We start from the raw sequence: 15216 nt of genomic DNA, 5'->3' as shown, positions 1-15216 counted from the left end.
TGAGTGTTTACCAAAACACTCACCCCTTACTTCCCTCCCCAGATACGGGCGAAGATGAGTTGGAAGATGATGAACAACACGCATTTTGGGGTTGGTGATCAAGTTTAAGATATGGAAATTCAAGAATTTATTTCAGTCTTATTTCTTACTATGTTAATTGCTTCCGCACTTGTGATTTTCACTGTAAAAAAACAGTTATGGTTTATGAAATAGACTGGTTTTTGGAAAGATTTGCACTACGAGACTTGTTGTTTCAATGTTAAATTGTTAAACAACGCCGATGTCAACTAGGCCCGGTTTCGGGGCGTGACAGGCGGCCCAAGCTGTCTGACGAGCGAGGCTGCGGTGGCAGGGTTGAGGCGGCCAAGGCGGTCAATACATTTTTAAATTCAGTCAAAGGTCAAGAGTCAACTAATTTTAAAATTCTAATCAAAAGTCAATAAATTTTAAAAACCTAGTCAAAGTCTACCCATTTTAAAACTCTAGTTATTAACATATTTCAAAAACACTAGCCACTTTCTTTTTGTTTTTCATTTTTGCATCTTGTATAGATGGTATTATATTTATGAAGCTTTTTTTATGCATAAAAATTATTTAATTACACATCTTACATAAAAAAATTATGACTATTTTTATTACATTGCATGACTATAGATGAATTATATGATTACCCATAAAAAGTGCTTAAAAAAAATTCAACCGCCTAGACGCCGCCTAGGCGGCCAAGGCGATAGGCGGTTACGGACCGTCCCGCCACCGCCTCCTGCCATTTTCAACACTGCTAAAAACATCTAAAAACACATCTCAATTGTTTTTTAAAAACTATATTTTATAAAACTTTTTAAAAATAACAATCTTGTCTGAAGACATATTCGTTCCTGGGCGTGAGAATAGTGTGTTGGTATCTTAGTTTGTGTCTCACAACCGTTGGCTAAATAACCTGGGAGTCCTTTATATAGACAAGAAGGACAGTTGGTACCTTAGTTTGTGTTCAAAAGAAACGTTTTATTTTTCCAGCCTTTTTAAGCCTCGTATTTTTGCGTGAACAAAATGGTTTCGGGATTTTGATTTAACGCACACATAGCTTAGAAGAAATTGTTAAAAATAACTTAGTTCATGTCCTCGAAATAAGACACACATGAAATGTGGTCAACTCAACGATGCATTCTTTAAGGAGTCCTTTATATAGACAAGAAGGACATTTGGTACCTTATTTTGTGTTCAAAAGAAACGTTTTATTTTTCCAGCCTTTTTAAGCGTCGTATTTTTGCGTGAACAAAATGGTTTCGGGATTTTGATTTAACGCACACATAGCTTAGAAGAAATTGTTAAAAATAACTTAGTTCATGTCCTCGAAATAAGACACACATGAAATGTGGTCAACTCAACGATGCATTCTTTAAGGATTTATTTGAAGATATTTAGGTATATATTTACGAGATATGAACAAACAGTTTTTGAATGCAATAACATTTTTACATTGGTCAACTAATAAATATTTCCCAAATTTACACTTTTGACACTATACTTCCTGAAAGCCGAAGGAACAAAACTCTTGAGTGAAACTTTGCATCAACGGGAACATACTTTGTATATGAATGCCCAAAGGAAAAAGGATTAAAGAACCCTCAAATAAAAAAATACCCAGAAATTTTATCTAGAGAATAACTGAACTCTGTTGAGATAACAAGCAGAGGTGGGATCCTGAAGGCAACCACATAAACTATCTTCATCTTTTGGAAACGACACTGGCAAGGGATAATCCGGAATTATGCCAACCTAGATAAAACAAAACAAATAAAGTTGCACGCATTATTATCTACTGAGGATAGATCCGCATGTTAACATGGAATGATATGTGGAGATGGAGTGAGACCTTGTTGATATCAGTGTGGGCAGGAGTTTCATAACGAGCAACAGTAACGGCCAAGCCAGAACCATCGGATAGCTCAAAAACAGATTGAATTTTACTGCAGATTTTGGTAATTGGGAAATTATCAACGTTCTAAAATCAATACAATATATCCTTGTATACAAACAAAAAACAACGGTTTAACTTGTAAGGATCATGAAATAGTCACCCTTTCCCATATGTAGGTTCTCCAACTAGGACTGCACGTTTGTTGTCCTTTAGAGCACCAGCCAAAATTTCACTGGCACTTGCAGTGCCTTTATTGACCTGCACGGCAAGATTGAAGCGAATCAAACCATATGAAGAACGGAGAAAAAGTATCCTGAGATACGAGATATAGATACAAAGATTCAATATTTTAGAAGAAAAGGTAGGGAGTAGCGATGCTATCGTCCAGAAGAAATTTCATCGAAAAAAAAATCAATAGTATGGACAGTGAAGCTTTGAGTTGGATGTATGATTAATTGATAAGATTCTTCACGGAAAAAGACATCGAGTTGGTCAACCCAAAATGCCATTAGTACAAGTCTTGCAATTTTTATAGACACGTGACACAAAGAAAGGAGGAGAAGCCATATGAAGGATTCTAGATCACATGCAAAGATAAAGATCAAGAATGGTTCAGAAAAGAACTCAGCGTACCAGTACTACCAAGGGTTCTGATGATGCCACTGAATTACTTCCATCTGTGTCATATATGTCACGAACACCTCGACTATCACAAATATACACAATCACTCCCTTCTCCAACCTGATTGCAATAAAAAGCAGCAAGAAGTCACCCTTCAGCGTCCATTTTAACACAGAAATGCCAGCATCATGAAACATATGGATTCTCGAGATTAAAAGAGGTAATGAAACTGATATTGAAAACAAAATATCCAGGACAGAGATGCAGTTCAATTTTGAAGGTAAAAAAAGGCAAATGAAGTTGAGAAAGTCATCCTCAAACAATGTCTTACTGACGCATACAAGCACATTTTCAAAAGCAGGAAAAAAATTCCTGACAAATTCAACTAAATCACTGCCTAGGAATATTCAAATTGATCATACAGAAGGAGTGAAGGAGAAGAACAGAATAAAAAAGGAAGATTTTCAACATTAATTGTAGCAACGTCAAGTTCATATGTCTCTTCTGAAAAACTAACTTCTGCCAGAAACTCACCAAATTTTAGCAATTTCAACTCCTTCAGGGAAAAGGCCACCACTGCAACAAACAAAGCAAGTAAAAGATCCAGCTCAAGGAAAATGGTAGAAATAGAATGAAGAATGTTCAAAGCATGTCACCTATTATCTCGAAGGTCCAATATGAAGGAATTCACATTGTTTCCCTTCAATGTTTCAATGGCTTCTTTCACAGCACCTAAAAAGTATGAATGATGACATATTGAGAAAAATAAAACTCGAAAAGTATAATACATTTAGCATGGAAAGGAATGTATTAGAGTCAAATATAAATTGCGAGTAAACCACTTTCAATGACCAAGACAAGCATGCCCTGTTAACATTATACGACAATTGAAACCAGACTTCGAAGATAGACAAAAAAAGAAAATACTCCAATTCTTTGTGGTATTAATACAATTTTCAAAATGGGTGGTTATAATTTATATGAAATATTATTTAACCATGAAAAGTTCGAGAAGAGTTCACACAAACAGACACATAAGATTCATCTTCAATAACAAAAAATACCAGAAGCATTTTGGTTGAATGAAGTTAATTTGATATATCCAACTAGAGGGGCATCATCCCCCAAACCAGGAGTTTTGCAGACTCGGGACTTCACTGGATTCAGTAAAACTCTCTCTCGTCTGAAAAACAGAAGTTAAGGGATTGTAAAAAATTTTGAATCCGGAAAAAAACAAAATATTAAAAAAGAAGACATGCATGTAAAAATATTTTATTCAAGGTCTTAAATTTTAAATCCATACAATTCATACAAAAGATACTATCGCATAAAAATTTATGCTTAACCAGACAGGAGTCCTGTTTCAACTTTTACGCATATAAACGGGGTAAAAATTCTTTCCTGTTAATTCGAAGAGTGTAACTCAAAGTAAATGAAGCAATTCTTACACAGATAAAGATGTACATACATTAAGGATAGGTGCCTTGTCTCAGAACCATGGCGTACAATTAATTCCACACCACTTCCTTCAGGTCCCCTGTAAATCCATTTCAATATTCAGTCATACCTAGTTCTCGATTTAGCAGAGCCTTATCATAAACATATACATCATGTATTGAACTTAACCATGAGCAATAATACAAGAGCATACATATCATACATCGTATCTAATCATGAAATTAATACATAAATATAGTTTATAATATTTTGCAAGGAAGGGAAAGAAGACCAATTAATAATGACTTCCAAATTTAAAAGCATTGAATTTCTGCTTCACTGTATCCATGACCTTAAACAGCTACAGATGGCCAACCAAAGACGCCACTCATAGCACGATATTTTGAGCAAAACTTCATCCCTATCAGCCAAATATCTCAAAGTTTTACAGATAAATATCATTTATCAAGATGGTAATTTGGTATTGGTAAATTCCAAATTGTGATCTTCTACTTAAGATATTACTCTAGAATGGATTTTTTGCATGAAATCTTGGGTTCTTTGGGAAGGTAGGCATAGTCGCCATGTAGGATAAAAGAACTCAAAGGACGTCATCTTTGTGGAGAAATAAAAAGTCTACTTACACAATAACATATACAGCTCAATTTCAAAAGTTCGAAAAAAATAAATTATCGATTTTATCATCAATTGTAGGCTCATCATAGATGAAACTCACTGCAAGCGCTCAGCCGCATCATATATTTCCATGCTCTCGGTACTTTTATCATCAATTGCAACAATCAAATCCCCGGATAAAATTCCAGCCCTAAATGCTGGACCTCCTGGAGCAGCAGAGACAACCACGAGTTCAGAACTTGATTTATCCTTTTCTTTAGGGTAACCAATTGAGAGCCCAACTCCAGTAAGAGTGTTTTTCGTTCCAGACTGCCTTCAAAGGACATATCAATAAGTTTTACATGCTACAAAGATCAATCAAAATGATTAATTTATGAACATTGCAGAATGTATTCTCTTCAAGCAAAATATAGCAATGCATAATATCATTACAAAGCCGGTACCCTCAGACTCTTAAATTTTTTAGGCTCCAAGAACCGAGTGAAAGGGTCATCTAGAGTGGCAACCATCTTCCTTATAGCTGCATCTGCAATCATACAAAGCCAGGATTAGAACAGCTGATAGAGAATTAAATATGGTACCGCTAAAGCTTGGATTAAGATTTGTGTGAAATTGTTTTGAAAAAAGATCCCTGTGCTGATGCGTTCTCACATACATAAACAAGCACACAACAAGAAGCATGCCCACATCCACAATACATATTCTAATTTCTTCTAAAGCTGGAATTAAGAAATTCTGGTTCCCAAAAAATGTACAACCAATGAACAAAGATAGCTAAATCAACTATCCAACAAATCAGAAGCAGATATGCATCACTACATGAAGAGTTGTGCAGGATGCCTGTTCCTATTTCTAGATTATTATTTGTGGACATTGGCACAGCATGGAGGTGTGCTTGTTTTTGTGTATGAGCCCTTGGGGGGGAAAAACCAGTTGTACCTATGTATCTGTCTAATCTTTTACCAGTCACCCTTCTATTCTATGACACTATCCCGAAAAAAGTTCTCGAACCTTTTTTACGAACATCAGCAGATAGACTGAACAAATAAAGATTAATCAATAATTTCTCAAAGGTCAGGTAGCTATAAAAATAGATAAGTTTGTTATCAAAGCTAAATGATAAGAAACTTACATGTCTCTTCTCTTGTGTTCATAGGTTCGTTGCGAAGAGCATTTTCTCTATACCTAAACCAACTTTGCCCATTGAAACTTTTATCAATAAAAGCACGGTCAATTGTTCTCCAAGCCTCCAAAAAAATAAGATTTTCTTCAGTTAGGGCCCCTACATATCGTGAGAAGCTAAGTAATGGGTAAAATGGAGGCAATATGCAACTCTAGAAATACCAAGTAAGTACGGTCAAACTTACATGAAGGAGTTTTAGTGACAGCAGCACTAAATGTCATATAAAGCATCACTCCGACAACAAGATTGATAGAAAGTATGGGACCAAGATTGCTATGCCACTCGGTACATTTTACTACTTTCTGGATGCTGATAATAAATTTTCTCCACCAGGTAAAGCTTTCAGGCTTAAGCACAAAGAAACCACTTCGAGAGACAAATGTCTTATTCAGCCTCCAAAGTTTCAGACGAACATCGTCATGGACGTGGTCATTTTTGAAGGACTGAGTTGAATTATATTTTACAATACTCTGTTCTTTACTGAATGAAGAATAATGTATTTGACCTCTACTTCTCTTTGCTGGAGGACGATTCAAAAGTAGCACCTGGACATGTTCAATTAAAAAATTTGAAAACTTCACTTTGTCAACAAGGAAAATTCATATCATAAGCTAATTAAGATTTTAAAATAGAGTCCAAGCTACTTCAATCCTTCCCATATGCTACACAAGCCATCCCTAGAATTCCAGCCACCCCTGCTAAGGACCATGCACAATGAGGGGTTTGATGTATTTACACAAATGTTCTTGATAATGAAAAGTACACGGAACATGCATTAAACACGCCATATTCATTTGAAGTTAAAAATCAACCCGTTTACAATTAACTATAACTTTGTATCAATTAGAAAGCTCCAAAAGAATTTTTTTTTTTTTTTAAAAAAAACTTCAATTCCCTTGGTTGAAGAAGTGAAATTGATTGTTTCATTTAATTGATCGGTAATGTATAATGTCATTTCGTTAAAACAGCAACTTGTTTTAAATCAAAAATGAATCTTGAAACCGATAACAAAGAGAACAACCTACCAAAGGGGTAAAAAACAATGAAAATCGAAATAACAGATAATGCAGAAAAATAATCAGTTTTTAGTTGAAAATTTTACCTCCGAGGAGAAAAGAGCGGAGGAATTTCGGAAAGATGGGAGAGACGCGAATGCAACAGCAGATCCTGAGCTTCCCAAAATAACTTCCATTCGGTAACTCTCGTTTTCTTTCGTTTGCAGCCACAATATCCACAAAAGCGTCGTTTCTATATTTGCGCGCTTTTTTATTTTATTTTTTTTGTCTTCTGGTAAAAGAGAAAGCGTGGTTCTGCCTCGCCCATCTGTCTCTGTCTCTTCTCCATATTAGATGACGCTTTTGGGTCCCATTTTTTATATATATATTTTTTTTGGATTTTTTGTTTTTTTTACGGAACCCGCAGCAGCTACTCTTTCTTAAGCACGGGATAAACTCTCGGAGTATCGCAATAGCATGTAAATTACGCTAGTCAGGTAAACCACACTATCCAAAAAGATATTGATAGAATAAATTGACACCTTCTGACCTCAAGCCCATTTTTTATTTTTGGTTATAAAAAAAAATGAATATAAACCACGTATTTTTTCCAGAAAAGCTATTATCGTAAAAAAAATTGATGAAACTATTTATTAATTATTATTCAACATTTTTAGCAACTTTTTTTTTTTTAGGGATAGCAACTTTAGTGTCATTTATTTATCATATTTCCAATATATATATATATATATATATATAATAGTGTCGTATATCTTTAGGGCAAAATCGCATTTGTAAGTTCAATATTTCTCAGTAAGAGGGAGGGAGCCGATTTCGGCTTCTGCTCTCCTTCCTCCTTAAACCTTCTCTTAAACCCCACACCAAACCTAAACCCAACACCAAATTCGCTCCAAATATTATCAGACTTCTTCTACTCAGCTGCTGATTCCGATTCTTATGATGATAATTGTAAGTCAAAAAGTCTTTTTTTTTTTTACATGATTTTAATTTTTCCATTATTTTTTCATTATGGTGCAAAATATGAGCCATGAGTATGCTTTTCTTATCCTCGATTTGGATTCTTTTGAAAGGTTTTGGTTGGTGTTGTTTTTAGTTTAGTGGTGAATTGATATAGGGAATGGTGTGGACCAGGCTTGGGAAGGGGGTTCATTGTAAAGCAGCAAAGTAATTTTGGAGGGCCAAGCTTGTACATTATTAAAAGACCCAAAGTTTGGATTTTTCGATTTTTTTAATTAACTGCTTGGGTGTTTTTGTTCCTTATTTCATATGTTTGAATTTATCTAAATGTGTTGTGTTTGGATACATGATAAAGTTGAGTAATTTATTTTTCTTATTTGTGAAATGAAAATCATTTAAATCATTATCTGGTGAGTCTTGAATCTTGATTAAACCAAATGAAGATTAGTATCTTACATATCAATCGTAATAATTGACGAAACTCAACATTGCTATTTAGTACTGGTTATGTTCAAAACCCTGCTCTTTGTTTCCTGGAATTTCTTTTTATTTACTTCAATTTCTTGTCAAATGCAACAACCAACAGAAAAATGGTTGGATGCTATATTTAATTCATATTTTTTAAGCATCAATTCCATCTTATTCATCCTGTTGAATACCTCCAACCAGATCTAAATCAAGTAATTTAAATAAAAAACTTATTTTGTAAAAGTATTACGTAATATTTATATCTTATATTACGCATGTGCAACGCGTGTGCCTCGGTTACTAGTATATAAAATGAAGTATTTTTTAAAAAATATTTTTGCAGCATCTGTTTGGAGAATTCAGCTAGCCTCGGCTACTTGGTTTCATGTTGATGCCCATTTGAGTAAGATTTTTTGCTCAATTGATTCTTTTGTTGTTTAAGATGTTAAAATATTTTCGAGATATCCTCATTTCATTGAAGTTGCTAATTTGGTGTGCAATTTTCTCTTGAGATAAGGAAATCATCATTGTGATTCATTGTATTTTTATTGACCTTTATTTTTTTTAGCATGTTATCTTTGCGTAATTATGCATTCTTACACTTTCAGTTTTTAGGATGGTGTAATTATTCATTATTATGTCTGAAAACATTAGTGAGATGATTCAAGATGAGTGAAAAACCATTTTATGCACAAATTTTATGCACTGTTGTATGCAGAGACTCCGGCATTCATCCTCAAGAAGGTTAGCCTATAAAAATGGCTTTTATTTTTCTCCATTGACTTATAATGAGATTTGTATAGGGATTGGAGTTTAGTCTTGGGTTAGCTTATTTGGTGGTTCTTTTCTAGAATCTTTTTGTGGACCACTGGTTCGCAAGTTGTAAATTTCACTCTCTTTATTTATAAAATAATATTATTGTTTCCTATTAAAAAAAAACATAATGAGAAATTGTGGCATATGACTTCAATGGTTGCAAAGGCATGTTCGGCTGTTCTATGGTATGAGAAGTTCAATATTTCTTGTTCATATAAATTAAATTTGTAGTTACAAAACGTTGTACTTGGTAGCTTAATCCAATACTCGTATGCTTCTATACCATGGAAACTTCGAATATCGCAACCAGTAGTGCGAAACTATGCTCGTTACAGTAACATTAGTATTTGTTCTGAGATTACCATTGTTACTTCTATCTTTTTTAGCTACACATGTTTTATAGTCTTTTCAACATGAATCTTGTGCAGTGAAGAAGTTGCATACTCCTATTTCTCATGGTGGATATTTTTTATGTAACAAGCACTTCAAGAGCTTGAAGAAGACTGTAGTTTCTCCATTCTATTGCGGCACTAGAAGGTACAGTGGCAATCAGATTGGTCGCTTTCCTGGAATCTTATCTGATGGTAGTCACCCTATCCTTCAGGACAGCGGGCTTCAGCACTGGTTCAAGAATTGGCAACACTTGAGAAAACATAAACTAACAGCGAGTACGTTTGGCATGGCTGTTGGTTTCTGGCCTCGTGGACGAATCAAGTTGTGGCTAGAGAAGCTTGGGTTTGTCGAACCATTTTCTGGTAACTTAGCTACATGTTGGAGCAATATTAAGGAAGAGGAAGCTCTTGAAAGGTACAAGTTAATAACCGGAAATCCTATAGCGTTTCCTGAATTCCAGGTCCATGGAAAAAAGAATCCTGAAGATAATTGGCTTGCAGCTTCTCCAGATGGGGTTGTTGATAGCTATATTTATGGCTTGCCTTCACGCGGGGTTCTTGAAATCAAATGTCCATTTTTTGGTGGTGATATGACCCGTGCCTACCCATGGAAACGAGTGCCACTTTATTATATCCCCCAAGCTCAAGGTCTAATGGAAATACTGGACCGAGATTGGATGGACATGTATGTTTGGACAGTTCATGGCAGTAGTTTGTTTAGATTATATCGCAATGAGGAATATTGGTATGTTTTGAAAATGGCATTGTCTGATTTCTGGTGGAAGCATGTCCAGCCTGCCAAAGAGATATGCAATACAACGGTAATCACTAATCCTCTTGTAGAATTAAAATTATTCAGGCCAGCTCCAAAGCATGAATTATGCAGTTACATAGTACATGCAAGCAAGATTGTCGTTGACAACTCTGACCTGCTGATGCGGGAAATTCATGGCAAGTTACAACACTGATTCTGGGAAGTGATGAGACGGAAATCTGATCCAGTGAAAAGTTGTAACTTCCTTTAACACGAAAGGTAAGGGGAAACATCTTGAATCCAGGACGCGTATTGAGATATGAGGCCTTCATTACATTGGTTATTCTGTGGATAAGATTGCCTAGAATTTGTTTGCACTGGAATGATCACTTTTGAATAAACTTGAGGAAAAACAGAAACGTTGAGGTAAACTTATATCTTCTCTAAGATTCTTTTAGAATATATTGGTTCACATTTTGTATCTTTACAAGATTAATTAAGAATTGATCTATTGGTATCTTAATTACTTTCAGATGGATGGCAGTAGATTACTCTATGAGTCTCACAGGGAAGAAAAATGTATGTTTATTGGGTGTGGAATGGAGCGGGATATGACGACTATCCCTTTACGAGACATTGTCTCCAACAAATCTCCTCAGATATCTAGACTCTTGGGTAAAAGCAAAATCCTTCATGCCACTATAGTTTCTATTTAAATATGAGCAGAAGGGTCATGCTATTTTCAGTATCCATGGTGGGAGGAGAGGAGAAAGTAAATATTCGATTCCTCCTTGGGGAGAGGAACGAGCGACCTTCCGTGTTGTGTGCACAAGGGGGGGTCAATCAAATCGAGATTGTTGGTGATTTGCTCATATGATGAGTTTGGAGGATACATTATGGTAGGGGAGGAACACAATCGAATTGTTCGGGTTCGATGAGCTGTTTGCGCGAATTATACTTAGATGCGTTAAATCGAAAAGGAAATTGATGTCTTCTCAGTTCAAACTTGGATTGTATTAGAGTTAAAATCCAAGAATTTGTTTCAAACTAATTTACCAAGATCTGCCAAAAAAATGCTTGAATTATAGTTTGTGCTCGTTTTGATTTTGCTTTTATTTCCGCCCCCCCCCCAGGGCCCGGACTCCTGATTGTAAATTTAAATTCTAATATTAGTTAAGGTATAGACGATAATTTTATGTGGCATGATTCTATTTGAATATCATTCTATTTTCCCTTTTTAAAACGTAATATCAATCATTTTCCAGATTATGAAAATGAATTCATATCTATCATAACATTATATGTTTTCTAAGAATACCTTCGGACATAATCAGAAGTGCAACTTTTAATAATATTTTGTAATATTATTAGATCCCAAAGCAAAATAAAGGGTACAGATAATCACATGTCTGAAAAAGATACAGTTATTATCTGGGAAATTCGGAACATAAGGAAACAAAAAGAAATTTCATAAGAAAAAAACGATCATGAGACATGAATGATCATGATCTTCAAGTTGGGAACCTTTTTAATTTTGGTTCTCTCAACTACTGCTAATAAAGCAAAGCAATAACAAGAGATTTGTAAAGTGAAAGTGTTTTTCACAATATTTTCTATTTTTTTTCCAAAAAAAAAAAACCATATTCGATTTGCTGTCTTAAATAGGTGCATGGATTTAAAATTAGAAGGATTAAAATTTTAAAAAAAAAAAGGAAAAAGAAAAAAGAGGAGTAGTGGCGAAGCAGAGTAGTAATCAGCTCAATTGATGGTATCTATCATCCAAGTTCCACAAGCCACCATCCCATATTGTGATATCTTCATTTGAGGCCTCCGGCAAAATGGAACCATAGCCAGAGATCATTGAATGAAGCAATCCTTGCTCTTCCAGTACTCCTCCACAGCTTGGATATGACATTTCTTGCATGGATTGAGTCAAAATCGGCAAATAATCATCGTCGCTGTCCTTAAACATGAACGACATGATCGCATTCACGTCCATCTGGTCTTGTTGATGTCGTTGTTGTTGTTGTTGTTGAAACTGTTGCCTCCGCACCATGTGTGCACTCGACTTTTCCGGTGTAGTACTTTCCGAGGAGGGTTTTCCTTTTTTCTTGAAATGTGTCCTCCAATAGTTTTTTATTTCATTGTCTGTTCTCCCTGGCAAGCTTCTAGCAATAGTCGACCACCTATATAACATGTTCACAAATTAACTATATATACAACTCGGAAATAATCTATATATACGAAGAAAAACTCGCGGTGTATTTGCACGAGATGATGGCATGAAAGAAATTATATATATTTATGTGTCCAAATGAGTGCCTACCTGTTACCCCATCTTGCATGGAGCTCAAGAATTATACTCTCCTCGTGTGGGGTTATTTGTCCCCTCTTCAAGTCCGGCCTCAAATAATTTACCCATCTCAATCTACAACTTTTCCCGTTTCTCTTCAATCCTGTTAAATGTCCAAACAAAGTGATTGGATTCAAAATTATATACATGTATATGGATTCTATATATGCTATCAACAAAATCGACACGTGCGAGAACGAGATCGAACCGAGGTATGTGTATATATATATACGTACCTACAAGCGTAGCCACATTGTTCCATCGGCCTTCACCATGCAATTTCACATACTCCATGAGTAATCTGTCTTCTTCCGCAGTCCAAGGCCCTTTCTTCCAGTACCCTTCTCCAGACACTTCCCATCCCATATTTTGTGCCATATATATATATATATAAAATAAAATGCAAAAGCTGAGTTAATTTGCAGTTTCCTAATCAGTATATTTTAAGGCATATAATTTAGTATGTCCTCAAAATTCCCAGACACAATGAGATGCTTGTGTTTGCTGCATATTTATATTGCAAATTTCGGGCATCTTTTGCTTAGTTGATGTCATTATCATGCTACCAATATCTTCTAGTAGCAATATATTATAAGCTAAAGATTTGTACTAGTTTGTATATATGTGTTGAACACCGAAATCTTATATAATATTCCCAGTCCAATTTTACTAGATTGCCTTGATTCTGTTCCTTTGTTTTTCTTTTTTTTTTTTTTTGTGCTTAGTGGAAACACATGTTGTAATACAAATTATATATACAATGATTTATCTGAAATGTTAATAAACTATTGAGTCAGTTTAAATAAGATTTGGAACCCACACGCTAGCTTGATTTGCTTCTTGTACATATTTGTAGGAGTAAATATCTCCCGGCTAATAATTTCGAATTTTATATTAGATAAAATGTGTAGAGTTATTATAATATATGTTCGTGCTACAAATTAGAGTTATATGGGAACCCCAAGTCTTGTATTAGGATTATATAAAATGTACGAAACATGCATGCATTTTGTTGAAAACTTTTTTTAATTAATTAGAAAATAGGTGATTACACATTTACACTTAAAAGTTAAAATCCTAGCTCCTCACTGCAATATTAATATTCTCTCTGTGTTGCATGAGGAAAATGTATATGACATGCAATAAAATGCCATCTAAGCCGTGAATTATATTTTTGGTTTTGTAACTTATATATATATATATTTTCATTTTTTAGTCATCTTATGGACGAATTCACTCCACAAGAAATAAATTAAAGTCCACTTGCGACAGTTTCAAAAAAACCATAGCAAAAAAGATTTTGAATTTTGACCAATGTTTTTTGGATGACAACTGTCATTGATTTGAGATGGTTTGAGCGACGACGGAAGTGGCCGTCGCTGACTATAGGAACATTAGCAAATTTTCTTCTCACATCATGATTTTCCAGTGCTATCAGTATTCTAATAAAAAAATGACTAAAAAACAAATTGATAGGGTAAATGTTTAACTTAAGTACTTAACCCATAACATGGAAAAAATAAGGGATGTCTAGGGCTGAGGAAAAATATCGAAATGCCGTCATATCGTTTATATTGTATCGAAAAAAGAACCGTATACACCGAAAATTTCGGTATCAGTATTGGTATAGGATTTGCGAAATTTCATTATTTCGGTATACCGAAAAAATATGAAAAAAGTCGGTATACACGGTATCAATATGATACCGCGTATACCGACATTTTTAAAAAAAAATTGTTTAAAAAAATATTTAAAATGTCGGTATACACTGTATCATATCGATACCGTACCGAATTTCGGTATACCGAAATTTTTTGATAAAAACGGTATGGATTTATGTCATATCGAAATTTCGGTATACCGACATTTCGATATATCGAAATTTTTGGTACGGTATGCGGTATTTGTTGAGTACCGCGATATACCGTACCGAACCACCCCTAGGGATGTCAAAACTCAACTCAACCCGACATGAGTCGACTCAAAAAATATCGGGTTAGGGTTGGGATTTTTTGGATTTGGGTTGAATCGGGTTGACCCGAAAGCTAACCCAAAAAAATTAATCGGGTTCGGGTTGGGTTTGGGTCAACCTGGATGGACCCGACATGATCCGAAACTTTTATTTATTACTATTTTTATATAAAATTAAGAAAGATTTGCTACATTTTTATACGTTGTATGCTTGAAAAAAAATATATTGTATATTGATATAATAGATTTTCGTCATTTAATGTTTATTATGTACAATTTTTATTTTTTAAAATATTTTTTTATTTTTGTAATAAGTATACTTTAAATTTTTTACAACTAAACTTTCAAATTTAAATTATATATAAACTTAGATTTTATTATTATGTGATTAAATTAAATATTACTATTATTATTGTGTGTTTAGAATTTTTATTTAATTATTCTGTTGAAAAATAAAAAAATAAAGAAATAAAATCGGGTTGGTTCGGGTTGATCGGGTTAATCGTGTTAGCCGGGTTCGGGTTGATTTAGGTCGGATTCTGGTTGAGAAAATTTTTAAAACTATTTTCGTCAACCCAACTCAACTCACCCAAATTGACACCATGTGGAAAAAAATGGAAGACGTCTCATTTACAAGATAGTCTAACTTTTCCATACATTTACTAGTAAAATAGAATTAAATCCCTCAAC

The 15216-nt window shown here is 34.4% G+C and overlaps 3 protein-coding genes across 4 annotated transcripts; 1 reads left to right on the top strand and 2 right to left on the bottom strand.

The window, feature by feature from the left end:
- Positions 1 to 1471: 1471 nt before the first annotated feature.
- Positions 1472 to 7027, bottom strand: LOC140865506 (carboxyl-terminal-processing peptidase 2, chloroplastic). Of its 2 annotated transcripts, XM_073270173.1 has the most exons (14): positions 6902 to 6997; positions 6444 to 6494; positions 5984 to 6344; positions 5749 to 5898; positions 5060 to 5142; positions 4717 to 4925; positions 4012 to 4080; positions 3608 to 3726; positions 3200 to 3275; positions 3078 to 3119; positions 2555 to 2663; positions 2082 to 2179; positions 1877 to 1970; positions 1472 to 1779 (listed from the first exon to the last, which is right to left on the bottom strand). In XM_073270173.1, the coding sequence occupies exons 2-14, from the start codon at positions 6456 to 6458 to the stop codon at positions 1654 to 1656; spliced, it is 1551 nt and encodes a 516-aa protein (XP_073126274.1). In that variant the 5' UTR covers positions 6459 to 6494; positions 6902 to 6997; the 3' UTR covers positions 1472 to 1653. The 2 variants fall into 2 exon arrangements, with proteins under 2 accessions (XP_073126274.1, XP_073126273.1); XM_073270172.1 differs by lacking the exon at positions 6444 to 6494 and having other exon boundaries at positions 6902 to 7027.
- A 578-nt stretch (positions 7028 to 7605) lies between these two features.
- Positions 7606 to 11364, top strand: LOC140864974 (uncharacterized). Its single transcript, XM_073269436.1, has 4 exons — positions 7606 to 7763; positions 8584 to 8643; positions 9485 to 10628; positions 10736 to 11364. Coding segments are annotated over exons 2-3 (933 nt in total). The 5' UTR covers positions 7606 to 7763; positions 8584 to 8642; the 3' UTR covers positions 10417 to 10628; positions 10736 to 11364.
- A 364-nt stretch (positions 11365 to 11728) lies between these two features.
- LOC140866678 (transcription factor MYB24-like) lies at positions 11729 to 13005 on the bottom strand. Its single transcript, XM_073271714.1, has 3 exons — positions 12792 to 13005; positions 12529 to 12658; positions 11729 to 12388 (listed from the first exon to the last, which is right to left on the bottom strand). The coding sequence occupies exons 1-3, from the start codon at positions 12931 to 12933 to the stop codon at positions 11956 to 11958; spliced, it is 705 nt and encodes a 234-aa protein (XP_073127815.1). The 5' UTR covers positions 12934 to 13005; the 3' UTR covers positions 11729 to 11955.
- Positions 13006 to 15216: the final 2211 nt, after the last annotated feature.

This window comes from Henckelia pumila, chromosome 4, assembly GCF_033568475.1.
Source record: "Henckelia pumila isolate YLH828 chromosome 4, ASM3356847v2, whole genome shotgun sequence".
Classification (NCBI taxonomy): Eukaryota; Viridiplantae; Streptophyta; class Magnoliopsida; order Lamiales; family Gesneriaceae; genus Henckelia; species Henckelia pumila.
Note: the sequence above shows the minus strand (reverse complement) of the source record. Positions and strands in the feature narration are given on the sequence as shown.